The following is a 12,560-nucleotide window of genomic DNA, read 5'->3' as shown; positions in this document are numbered from 1 at the left end:
TAAATTGCCAGGAAAACCATGTCTTATATTTTGCTCCTACCTGTTGTTGAACAACATAATGTGTATGTGTAATGTGTAATCTCAGCACGAACACCAATTTCATCGTTCATTTCGTTCTAGACCTTTTTATAGAGCACAATAACCTATCAAAATACTCCATTATATTTTTACTGCCTCGTACGAGTGACGTTTTCCACGAAATTCATATCTTGATTTCAAATTAGTCATAGAGTACACAGATAATGAAATAGTTCCAACAATCACTTCCGTTCTTTAAATGATCATTTTAAAAGAAATGAAAAAAGGTATAACGTTTCATTCTTGAAACTTTATTTACCAGAAGCCTATGTCAAAAATAGTGCTATATCAGAAGGAAGCATTATAATACACTGTTAATAACGAAGATGTCGCTTTGCATCAAACTTATCGAAACACCTTATGTATTCTCACATAAGAACGCCCATCTTTCTGGAAGATTTTTACAAGCTAAATGTGTACGAAGATCAGCCGTTTAGTGACAATATTTGGCAAAGAGACAAGCCAAGGGGTTAGAAAAACAAGACATAATGACTGGAGAGAGGATACACAAGTTTGGCGAACGCATTTGTCGAGTTGACGGGACTTGCAGTCGGGAAAATAAAATGAGCTCGACATGCCAAGAGTAAGATCATGCGGTCGGGTCCGGTGTTTCCGTTATCCGGGCGGCAGGACGAATTCTTTCGTGTTCGAAGGTAACGACAGGTGGAGGAAGGTGAAACCGAGAGGAAACAGGCTGTCATGGCGGAGGAAGACTGGCAGGAGAGCGGATGTCATTTCGTGGTCGACTTATTTCGCTGCCGGTAGGCAGGTAGGTACTGAGGCTTCCCATTCCTTTGTGTCCACCTCTTTCATTATTTTACCCAACTTCCTGCGCCCGAAAACGACGCTCCTCGGCTATAAGCGTCCTGCGACGCCATCACCTCACCACTCAGCTCACCTTCTTCCCTGGACATCCAGAATATCTTTCGGAACGCTAACCTTGTCGCGACCCTTTGCTGCTAACGTGGATTTTCGCGTACTTCGAACCTTCCAAAGAATAGTATATTTTTACATACAGCGGCGGCCATTTACTTACGTACAAGCCATATTTTCAAGGTCAAATGGCTTACAGTTTTCTGAGAAGTTTGCAAAAACGTCCAAACTACAGAAACATTAGTTCACCGTGTGACGTGTAATGCAAATTTTGGAAAAATTTCATTTAGCCCGGAATCACGAAAAAGAAATAGTTGCATACACGTGAAATATAAATAGTGTCGCTTTGTTAGCTTCGAAAATCTAAATCTAGTTACGACCAGGCAAATCTTTGTGTTTTGGACTTCGATAAACTGCAACAGCTGTTTCGCTGTAACAGAAAACATTTGTCGAGGCACGTTGCCAGAACTATTATAACTTTGCACAACATCATTATTCTGTGAATGAAAAAAACGCTTGATCGTTCTCCGAACTATTTTTGACAAATCGCAATGCTTGACATTGATATGCTTCTATTATTAGCGTCCAAGATAATTCTTAAATTTACGTGTTGAGTTTAAATTATTAGATTACGAAAGCTCCAATAAATAAATTGTAATTACTGTTCTTAAAGTTTCAGATGCCGAGCGAATAACGATAGTAAACAAAATTCGTATTTAGATCAGTGGTTGATGATGCTTTCTTCTTTATCTCCGAGATGCATCAAACTTTCGCCGGGTTTTACTTGTTGAGACAAGTATTAATTAATAAACTGAATTGCGGAAGTTTGCCCGCCGCCGAGCGATAACACTCCTCCGACCATTTAGAGAAGGAACAGTTTCGTCTCAATGAAAATTTCATCGGTCGGAATGAATAGATATCGATGTCGGGCTCGGCTTCTTTTTTTAAATCCGAGATAACAGACAGCTGCGCGCGTTTGAATAACTATCGGGAAAAAGGCAACGTGTGGAATCACACGTATCTATCCGTCCACAAATAATTTTCCTGGGAGCAATATGAGCTCGAATCGACGGGTTACTTTCTCTTCGCTAACCTGGTATAATTTCTTTTTCATAGAGACTCCGGTAAACGTTTCTTTCTCTCGGAACGGTGCGGATTTTAAAATCGAGCATGAACGCTAGATCTTCCGTGTCAACGATAACATAAGAATTTAGAAAAGAATTTAAATAGAAGAATTTGGCTCTCTATTACGAGAATGCTTCATCACACTGTGGCAGAAAAATACTGAACGGTGCCAAGTATGAGATTCGGTTTCGTTTATCAGATTTTCCAGGCTAACATTATCGACCAGATAAACGGAGTCACCAATAAGAAGAAATTTATTAATTTCGCTTAATTTAGGTATACATCTTGGCCATACTATCTTCTTTTTACAAGTAACTGCAATTCAGAGATTAGTAATTATGAAGCACTGGTTGCAGTTCTGATTGCCCTCTACATTGAAGTTTATCAACGTATTATCGACGGGAAATAAAACCGTGTACTATACATAGGTATGCTGTGCTCGAACACAATGCGACACATATTAGTTATGTATGGCTAGTCTCGTGATGAATAATTTAAGGTCAGCGTATTTTCTGTACGATAATAATGATTTCCTTTTTTGTGGCACGATAGCGATTTCGTAACATGCTGAAAGCGTAACGATGTCAAGTTCGGCTTCGGTTACAAGCTGGTTTCGAGGTCATTCCCACGTAAAAGCGGGGGTACAATAACCCGTTGTATGTGTACCGTGAACGTCGTCAAAGTCGAATCTACGATCTTCACGGACAACGAGCAGGCCAGAAATCAGAAAATCTTCCCGGCCGTTCGGTTAAAGTCACACCATCACGGCTGATCGTGGTGGTTCAACCAGCACTTCCGGTCTGCGTACCTGCACGGCCGGAAACGTGCTTCTCCCCCTTACATCCTGAGGATCGCATGTGCACCTCGTTTTACCAATACGCTGCGACCCGCATTTCCAAGTTTTATTTGCCGTCTGCATTGACAACAATGAGAAAGAAGACAAAGGAAATTCGCAGTCCGTACATTGTTTGTGAATCGCCCACTTTTCAAATGGGAAAGATGTTGCGGAACCTTTTCTCCGAACAAACTCCTAAAGTATAATAACTTCCTATTATACTCATAATTTCCCTAATCATACTGAGCGAAGCCCGGATGCAGCGGAGGTCTAGCTTACCCTTAACTGAACTTTCAAAATTTATTTAAAGAATGCAACTCGACTGAATATTTAATATTCATATTTACCATAGTGATGAATAGAAATCAATTTTTGCTTTCCAGAACCGAGCAAGTAGTGAAGCAATAAAATTTTATCGACGTTTTCAAATGGTTGTATACAGTACACAGTAAGTAATTGTTGTTTATTAGTCCACTCAAGTGTTAATGTAGTTAATATTAATGAACTTTACCAAATATTATTATAAAATAAATTTGGGAACAGGGAATTATAGCATCGACTGAAGCACTTAGTTACAATCGAAAAAGAAGATTTCACTTTGACCAACATGAGGTATCCTTACCGACTGTCGATAAGTTATATTCATCTCTCGCTTTTGCCAAGGTTACCTACGTGACTGTAGTTTTACATAGTTCACTAACTGACTGTTCTATTTGTGTAGAGGGCGTGAGAAGACCACCTGCTTTGCAGCTACGTCGGTATTACAGATCGTGCAACACGAGACCCCCCAAGGTAATTCGCCTACTTCTATACCTTGTCTGCGCGACAAATGGAGAATCTACAATATCGATGAATAGAAGATTTCTACTAACATACCAAACGGATTTCCTGAACATCTGGGCTTGGCAAACCGTTCGCGAATCCCAGTTTCTCCCGATATGACCGCACGTGTTAGGCACATGATTACGGATGTTGCATTTGGTCTGCAGATGCAAAAGTTACAGAGGAAAGATAGGATGCACTAACCGTTTTTATAATACGGCTAAACGAATATTATGTTCTTTCGATGTCTCATACATGAAAGTTTCCTATGTTTCACAATTCAACTTCTGTGCACTATTTGGTGCTATTATTATAGGAGATTATAAATAATTTTAGCGTTGTCACGTTGTTACTATAGGTAAATTAGAATACCATTTCTTTGTTAAATTTACTTGTACCGAAAAAACATATTTCATATTCATACTTAATATATGAAACTAAAATATTTCTTTTCGATTTTTAAGAATGAAGATATTATTTTAGGTATGCGATATCGTATAACAATCTAAAATATTCTCCTTGTGAATTTTGCTCAGCTTTCAGTAAAGCTCAATTTGGCAGAGTCATGCTGACTGTCTATCGCAGAAATTTGCGGTGTCGTTGACGAATAGGCAAATCGGTGGCATAATTGATCGCCGTGACGTGGAAGAATGATGGCAGGGTGAATGGATACCGCAACTGTTTTCGGTAACTCCGACCCTCGGCTTAGGGCAGTTTAGCACGTGACTGGCACGATTTTCCCTTCGGAACCGGCGCGGCGCGGCGCGGTGAACCGAAAATTTTATAGACACTGCGTCGAGAGACAGACAAAGCGACCGATTCTGATTGAAATTCAAGCGGTGTGTGACCAAACGATTCGTCCTAAAGCTTTTTGCTACTCGTACCGTGGATGATGGCGTTCATTTATCTTCGAGTCATTTGTGCCAGACAGATTGAGATTCCGGTTCCACGTGGCTCCTACGGGTGCCACTGAATGCGTAAATGAAAATCAAGCCTCTGTATTAAATTATAGCAACGACAAACTTTTGCGTACACCTAATAATTAACCGGTATTGAAGAACAAGTTTTCGTACACTGTAAACTACAACCTTTTCATCTCTGCCAGTATATTAATCTTCATGATAGAATCTAGTAAAAACTATACTAGACTATACTAGATTATACTAGAACTATACTAGACTATACTAGACTAGACTAGAACAGGGCGCAGCCAACAACTCATCGTTGTTCAGCACTAAAAGGTTACACTTAGGGCTGATGCCATTCCATTTTACAGACCAGAAATGTAAGTGTGATTTATAAAAAATTGTAAAAGTAGATTATAGAGCCGCTCGGATACTATATTACGTGCAAGAATCTAGTAAAATAATTTATATAATTTACTATAAAGTTTGAGAAAGGAATAACAGCCGGTTGTACGCGAACAGTCTGTTTGAAGTAATGTAAAGCGAGCGTGAGAAACGGTGTGTAGATATAAATTGTCGTTAATTTTGATGATGATTTTACGAGATCGTCGTCCGGCTGCTACGGTAAATATGAGAAATTCTATCCAACCGTTTCAACAAAGTGAGATGATATATTTGAAGAGCATACGGGTGCCGGTATCGTGTTATAACCCTAATTGTGTTGGTTCTACCCGTTGAAGGCCCGAGAAAGTATTGGTTTCATTGCAAAGAATAGATTCGAGATACTTGAATGCGGCCCTTACCTGTGAGAAGTATGGCGGAAGAACGCATCGTTGGTCATCGAGACGCGAACTCTGCACCCTCTCGAGTAGCTCGAACAAATCTTGCGTCGTGCTCTGGAACACGATATTTTAATCAATACTATTCTTCTATTACAAATTATAAACAAATTTAATTATTATATCAATTTCTGCATCTTCTTTAATCTCAACAAAAAATTAAAAATTTCCGGAAAGAAATGCGACAAATTTCCGTGAGCAAATACATAGATGAGAAATATTTGTAATACGAAAGAGAGCCCCGCACAACACAACGTTTCTACGACACGGTTTAGGGAAACTCTCGGCACAGCATGACGTTTTTTTTTTTTTTTACTAAAAAGAAGCATAAAATGCAAGGGAGAGTTTCGTAAGAACACGTCGCAGATTTCCACGCGTTGAGATTTATGAATGTCTCTCAAGAGAATGGAAACGGGTCAAAATAACCGAGTTACTGAAAGCAGGAACAGAAGTAAGAATACAGCAGACAAAAGGTGCATATGTTTCAATGAAGGAAAAGGTCTCCTTTAATGGTCCATGGCGGTGATAAAGAAAAAAATACATTACTCTCCATTGCGTAATATTAATGTATAGAACATTTTAACGACTTTTATGTAATCGAATGGATTGTCGCAGTATAGAATAAGTTGTTACGAAAAGTTGAACATTACTTGTATAAAGAAAACGATTTATCCTTTTGCATTTGTACGACTACAACACGTGATGCCTGTCACACAAATAAGCGCAGAATAAGATAACATGCTTGAACGCTGTTCAATAAAATGATAAAAAAAAGTGTAACCGATAACAATGCTTTCTTGGAATTCAAGGCGAAGAACGGAAAATGGCACTTTTTAAGAGGTTTCGCTTAAAAGTGAATTTTAAGTTGACTTTTGTGAACGATGTGACATTTTAAATGAAATGTCACATTACAAATTGTTGAACATTGAAAGTGATTAAAAATATGAAACACATTATTGAAAGCAAAAGCTTTAATTTGAACAGTACAATATATATTTCTACGGTAATTTTTGGAGATAAGATTGAACAAATTTAATAGCTAATACAAAACAATGATATTTAGACTTACTTTGATTTTTTCCGGGTTGGCCCCAACATCTTGCCTGTCGTCTTCCACCGCATTTCGACGGGAATCAGCCTCACAGTAGACAGACTGTTCGAGTTGTTGTCTCCTGAGAAACAATTAAATTGTTAACAGATCATGTACACCAAATAGCGTATTTACATTTACTTATCCAGTACTTAATAATCGCAACTGAATATATCTTGATTATAAAATAAGAAAAAACTAAGTATAGACTTTTTCAATATCATTCTTGCTTGTTTTTGATACTTCGCAAGAGGTGAGCTCGGAAAACCACCACTCTTATCCCTTTAAGGGTAACAGTCACTTTTTTTATTTTAATGTCACAACCCCCGAGGATATTAGCGACCACAATTTATGTACGCTAAGAGTTTATAAGCAAGTTATCACGCAGCTATGTGGAACTTACGTTACAGGGATGTATATACAATGATCAAATTATTAGAGTTACTTGCATCAGTTGGCAGCTTTACATTATAATTTTTCTTAAGAATTCTTATTATATTTTTACAAAGTATTTGCTTCGGTAGCTAGATTATTATATCCGTATACGTTTCAATAAATTCAAGGCAACTTCGTGCTGTGTTCTCTTGCTTAATCAATTGCCTGCTTTTCGTGGGTTCGGTATAAAAATCGCTGGGCATCGGTAAACGTAAAAGTTCGTTGAATGGACCCAATACATATTCCGTTCGACCGAGTCCTACGCTATTTTTATCGCAGCTCGTCATTCCTTATCGCACTCTATCCAACAGCTCAAAGAATAGACCCGTTCGTGCCGAGTGTATATCAAGGAGCAGATGGGCCGGAACATCGAGTCGTTAAAGACTTTCCTCGGCGTTCACGAGAAACGTGAAGATTGCCTAATTCGGGACTTCCCCCCTACGAAGACTGGACTGCCTGAAACAAATGTACATCTGCCAGCAGCTGCTGACTTTTCGACGGTCGTCGCATCACGTCCGATTTGTCTTTCCACTCAAAACTATACACGTAATTCTTCGTCTTTGGTTACTAATTTATTAATTCCGAAAGTGCCGATTCTGCGCAAAGAATTTTACGCACTTACGATTTTTAAAGGGAGAAACAAATTTTTATTTGGTTCCGCTACCTTGTAAAAGACGCAAACAATTTTTATAAGAAATTAGGTTACAAGCTAGTATTTCAACTTTGTGTAGATTTCTGCAGTAATACTTGAAACGCTCGGGAAACAGTATTTATTAATGTAAAAAAAATTTGGTTAGTTTCAGATATTGAAACTATTTGACATTTTACTTTAAACCATAGATTTATTTTGTAGGATCGAGGACTCGGTAGTCTAAAATTTTTACTTTTTAATAATCTCGTATTTAACCACGAATACTTTTCTCTCCTTAGTTTCTTCGCCGTAAATATGCCAGCTACCGTTAAAACTACGAGGCTACGGTTCGTGATTAACGAATGGGCAGAGTACTATAGCATAACGGCAGAATAAATCTTGCAGAGCTAGTAGTTGTATAAATGACTTGCGTTTCATTTTGATCTACGGGTTTCATTAAATCTTTAACAGTAACAGGATTAAAACCGGACAAACATATATTGGCGGAGAATTACCGCGAGGGGTAGCAGGATTTTATTTTAACCCCCGTCGAACGTTGCGTGGGGTTGTTCGGCTGCGGCTACAAATTTACGACTCGACATTCAATGCTTCGCTCCGTTAGGAATCATGTTGTAAGCTAGCTTTTAGAGATTAGAATTAATTTCTAATTAACCCTTTGCAATCCAAGCTATTTTAACTCCAAAACGAAACATTTCTTTCGACCTAGAATATTTCCCTTCTGTAGATTTATTTCATGTTATACATACGAAAATGGTGCAATTTACTCGTACAATACTGAAGTTTCTCGTAATTTATTGGATACAAACAAATTTAATAATGTAAACAATATTTTGAATAACGATACGGCAATTTTTAGTGGCGCCTTACAGTCGCCATTCGAGTGCTAAGGGTTAATTTCGTTACGACTAGACCACCGATTTTTATGTAAACATTTTCCGTGTGAAATAATTTTTTAACAAGAATAATCGTTCAAAGGTTGAATTAGAGTTTTGAAAAAGTTAGAGTGACTTCGAAGCTAGCGGAGCAATAAAAACAATTAAAAAGATGTTCGAGTAGCGTTACTTTTCTCGCGAATGAAACGATTTGTTTTCGCGCGTCACATCAGCAGAACAAACATTTGCGAAATAGGTTGAAACGAGATGAAATTTATGGCGCGGGCCCGGCTATTGGTCATTTGCCGAGAGCAAAAAGTCACTGGGAGACAAACGTACGACGCATTTCTGGGTTTCTGTAGCACTGTAATTCATCCGGTCGGTAGATTCGGTCGCTTTCCATTCGATTACGATCGACCCAGTCAGATTCTGTCGTTCGATCGATCCTTCGCAGACACATCGTCGGTATTTCGTAACACGGCCACCAGACATAACGGAAGATTCGTCCTTTCGACCGTGCGGCAAGAGGGCTGTATGAATTGACAGTAATTTACATAACCCTACATCGGAGCACGGTGTCGTATAGGTTTTATTAATGAAAAGCAAGCGAAACGGCGCGCAGCCTTTTTGACGCAAACTTTCACCGTACTTGTTGGAAATATTTGTGGTACTCTGAGAAATATAGATTGCCGCAATACGATTGTAGACTATTAACCCTTTGCACTCGGCGCTATTCTAATTCTAAAACTTTTCTTCCCTCTTAGAATATTTTCATTTTATTCATACGAAACTGATCCGACTTCCACGTATAACATTTAAACGTTTAGTAATCTGTTAAATACAAATTTTGTAATGTAACAAATATTTCGTAATATTTTTAGTGGCGCATCATAGTCACCACTCGAATGCAAAGTGTTAACGCTATATCTACCAAGCACAAAACATATGGAAGTGAAACGTCTTGTAGAAGGGAAAAGATTGAATTTACTTAAACTTTGCACGATTTTCATTATAATATGTGCTTAAATGATGAAGTCAATTAAATAATTTCCTACGAAAACGTTTTTACGATTTCAATAAATGTGAAACAGAAAACCGGTCATTTTGACCGTGGCAGGTTTAGTGTTAAACCCAACTATTACCGATGTAATTTAAATAACATTATTTATTACTATTATTTAACGACTATTTAAATAAAAGAAAAAACCGTACCGAGTGGTTCATCTTCTGCAAACGCAGGAGCTCGCGAAAGATCTTACTTTATCGTTCCAATTGCGTTCTCGCCTCTCTGGTCGAACTCGCAGTTGCATGTAATTTTCTTTTTACACCTATTATCCTTCCCGTACCTTTCCGAGCGAACTAATCGCTTTAAATTTTTCAGTTTGCTCGCTTCGGTTGAAATAGCTGCACGACTTCTACAAGAAAATCACGCGGAGCTTGATTAATTTTGCAAATCTCGAAATTAAATTTTCCGGGAGGGTGGCTATACGCGCTGAATATATTTATGAAAAATTGAATTTTTCCACGCACCTACAAAAGTATCGGTACAACTAGGCTTCTGACTGGGTGATTATGAATGGGGACTCCCTGACGATAGAATTCATAATTCCGGGGCTGCGTTCGGAAGGAGCGGCCGCGATTCGTTCGCAAATTCAACGCGCGACGGTGATCAAATTTTCGGAGTCCCTCGAGCATGGCGAAGGAATTGTTATCGGTTGGATTTCCACGAAGAATTCTCCGTTTCAATAACAACGCGAGCACGTAGTAGTCTAGCGATTGGAGGTTGCGAAAGAAGGTCGAACGAACGAACGAGAAAGCGGCCAACCGACCAAGCGACCAGCCAGCCGGTCTGCCTCGACAAGGTAAATCGGCGAGCTTCTAAAACGAACTGCAATCTTTCTGCGGCTGGCATTTATCGTCGTATCTGTCGATAATCGCGCATTCCTCTTCGTCAAGCGCCATAAAGGACCGACGGGCGCGTGTGGCGTGGCAGCGGCCTAGTGTCGCGGGGTGTCGCGCCATAGCTGGTGCTATAGTGCTGCTGCTCCGGTCTCTCAACTCTCCTACCAACACACTCGCAATCGAGGCGGCCCAAGAAAAAGCCACGGGGGACAGAATGTCGTTCATTTCGCTGCAATGGAAATACCTTCTCTTCGCTCTTTGTCACGGGGCAAAGTCGAAAACAACTGCTAAGAAACGTTTCCCCGTCTTGTATGACGAGTACAGCGAATTCTCGTTACGAGTCAGTTGCGCCGTTCCGGTGACCGACTCTTAGACGAAATCCGAGGTTGTCGCCGAGCATTTGAAATACACAGGACTAAGAGCCATGTCCGTCCAACTTTTTGGGGCTAGATGGGTGAAAAATTATCCCACCTTTTGCTCAGCTTTTTATGCATGCTGCGATATGTTTTATCCCACCTCGAAAAGTTACTCGTAGTCGTACAGTTTAATATTTTATTTAAAGTTTTTCATTCAGTTGGCGATGCTATGCCCCGAAGGTAAATGCGTAAATAAGTGAAAGAAATTGTATGCAGATCAAAACGCATCAGTGAGTTGCGTGTGCTGCTGTGATTAAGATTGGCGCAACTGAGGTTTTTATTTTCTTTAAAAGCGTGTGCCTCAGAGCTACAAGTCGTAAAAGCCTATGACTGCTAAGCGATAGTGACTGAGAAAATGTCTTTCTCTGATACTCGAGCTTCGGCCCCTCACCGCGGTGGTGTGGGTAGTTCCACTGACTCCAAATTGCAAGGTTGGCGCTGACTCGTAATGAGAATTCACTGTAGTTTGCAAATACCTCTCGGGTGGCACGCTTAGGTGAATCACTCGGCATACTCGGTAACTTCAAAGCGCGTCAATTAGAGGGCTGCGTCTCCTTGGAAACTTTCCGACTTTTTGGGGTTTCCCCGAGCGACTCGCCAAACAATGAGTCCCGACAGACCGCGTGGACCAGGTGTGCTGCTGAGTTGCTACCTGAGTTGGGAGTTTAGTCGCATCTTTCGGTGCATAATTAAGTAATAAACCGAGTTCTTCAGCTGTTGATGGAAAACACGACGAAGTCTTTTCTGTCGAGAATTTCAAAAACGGCAAATAACGCGACTGTAGTATTTAACGTGACTGTAGGAAGTTGTGCGTTGAGATTGTACCTTCTGGAACCCTAACCTCCTCGTTGGGGGAAGAAATGCCTCTTTAGGGGTTGTTGTTACAATGCACAGTAACTTACAGTAATATTCGGACACTTTTAAAAACACGATAACTTTCTTACGACGTGAACATTTTTTTTTTAATTGTAATTTGTCAGAATCGTGGAGAAAATGCCGCCACAGTTCTATCGGAAAACTGTTCTTTTCACCTAGTTCTCGTAAACAGAAATTACACCAAATATTTTTCAAGACATTTCCTATACAAAATTTTATAGTTTCTCATTATTTCTGATTTATCGAGCTAGAATAAAGATGAATTGAATTTAACAAACGTATATACTATTTATAGCCTTGTCCAACAGACGACATTTTTATCCTCTAAATTACCAGTTACACAATATAACTTACACGGGGTAATTTATTCTATCAGAACATGATCTGCATACTTCACGTTTTACTAGCCGCACTAGCTGATTTAGCTTTCAGTTTCGACTGAGTTATTGCAACGGCACAATACGACTGAATATTGGAACTATCTCTTAATCATTTCTATTAAGATAAACTACCGATACGAAGATGAGATTATAAACTTATACACGGTTGCCTATAACTTTTTGCGACCCAAGGAATTTCAATTAACAGTTTGCAGGCTAAGTTGGGCTAATTTTAACTTTAGTTCCGTCTTTTCCACGAGACAAGTATTTATAGGTTGCCTGTTTAGTTGTAAGCAACATTTTCAAAACTGGTCGTATAAATCGGGAAACAAAATGACGTATGGTTTACCACTGAAAAAACACGCGAACATAATTTCTTTCAATCTATTGTAGCATTTGTACGATTATTATGCCGTCGCTGTCGTCGCTTTTCGCAACTAAAGTGAAATACCGCGATTTC

The 12,560-nt window shown here is 39.3% G+C and overlaps 1 protein-coding gene across 4 annotated transcripts in view; it reads right to left on the bottom strand.

Annotated features, from left to right (window-relative positions):
• LOC143355104 (rap1 GTPase-activating protein 1) overlaps window positions 1-12,560 on the bottom strand; it is a 203,107-nt gene that overhangs the window by 57,940 nt on the left and 132,607 nt on the right. For all 4 annotated transcript variants that reach the window (XM_076789616.1, XM_076789617.1, XM_076789619.1 and 1 more), the window contains 2 exons: window positions 6,547-6,649; window positions 5,442-5,534 (listed from right to left, as the gene is read on the bottom strand). In XM_076789616.1, coding sequence (XP_076645731.1) covers window positions 5,442-5,534; window positions 6,547-6,649 — 196 coding nt within the window. The remainder of the gene's footprint in view (window positions 1-5,441; window positions 5,535-6,546; window positions 6,650-12,560) is intronic.

This window comes from Halictus rubicundus, chromosome 6 (genome assembly GCF_050948215.1).
Source record: "Halictus rubicundus isolate RS-2024b chromosome 6, iyHalRubi1_principal, whole genome shotgun sequence".
In the NCBI taxonomy this organism is placed as follows: Eukaryota; Metazoa; Arthropoda; class Insecta; order Hymenoptera; family Halictidae; genus Halictus; species Halictus rubicundus.
This window is presented reverse-complemented; position numbering and strand designations above follow the sequence as displayed.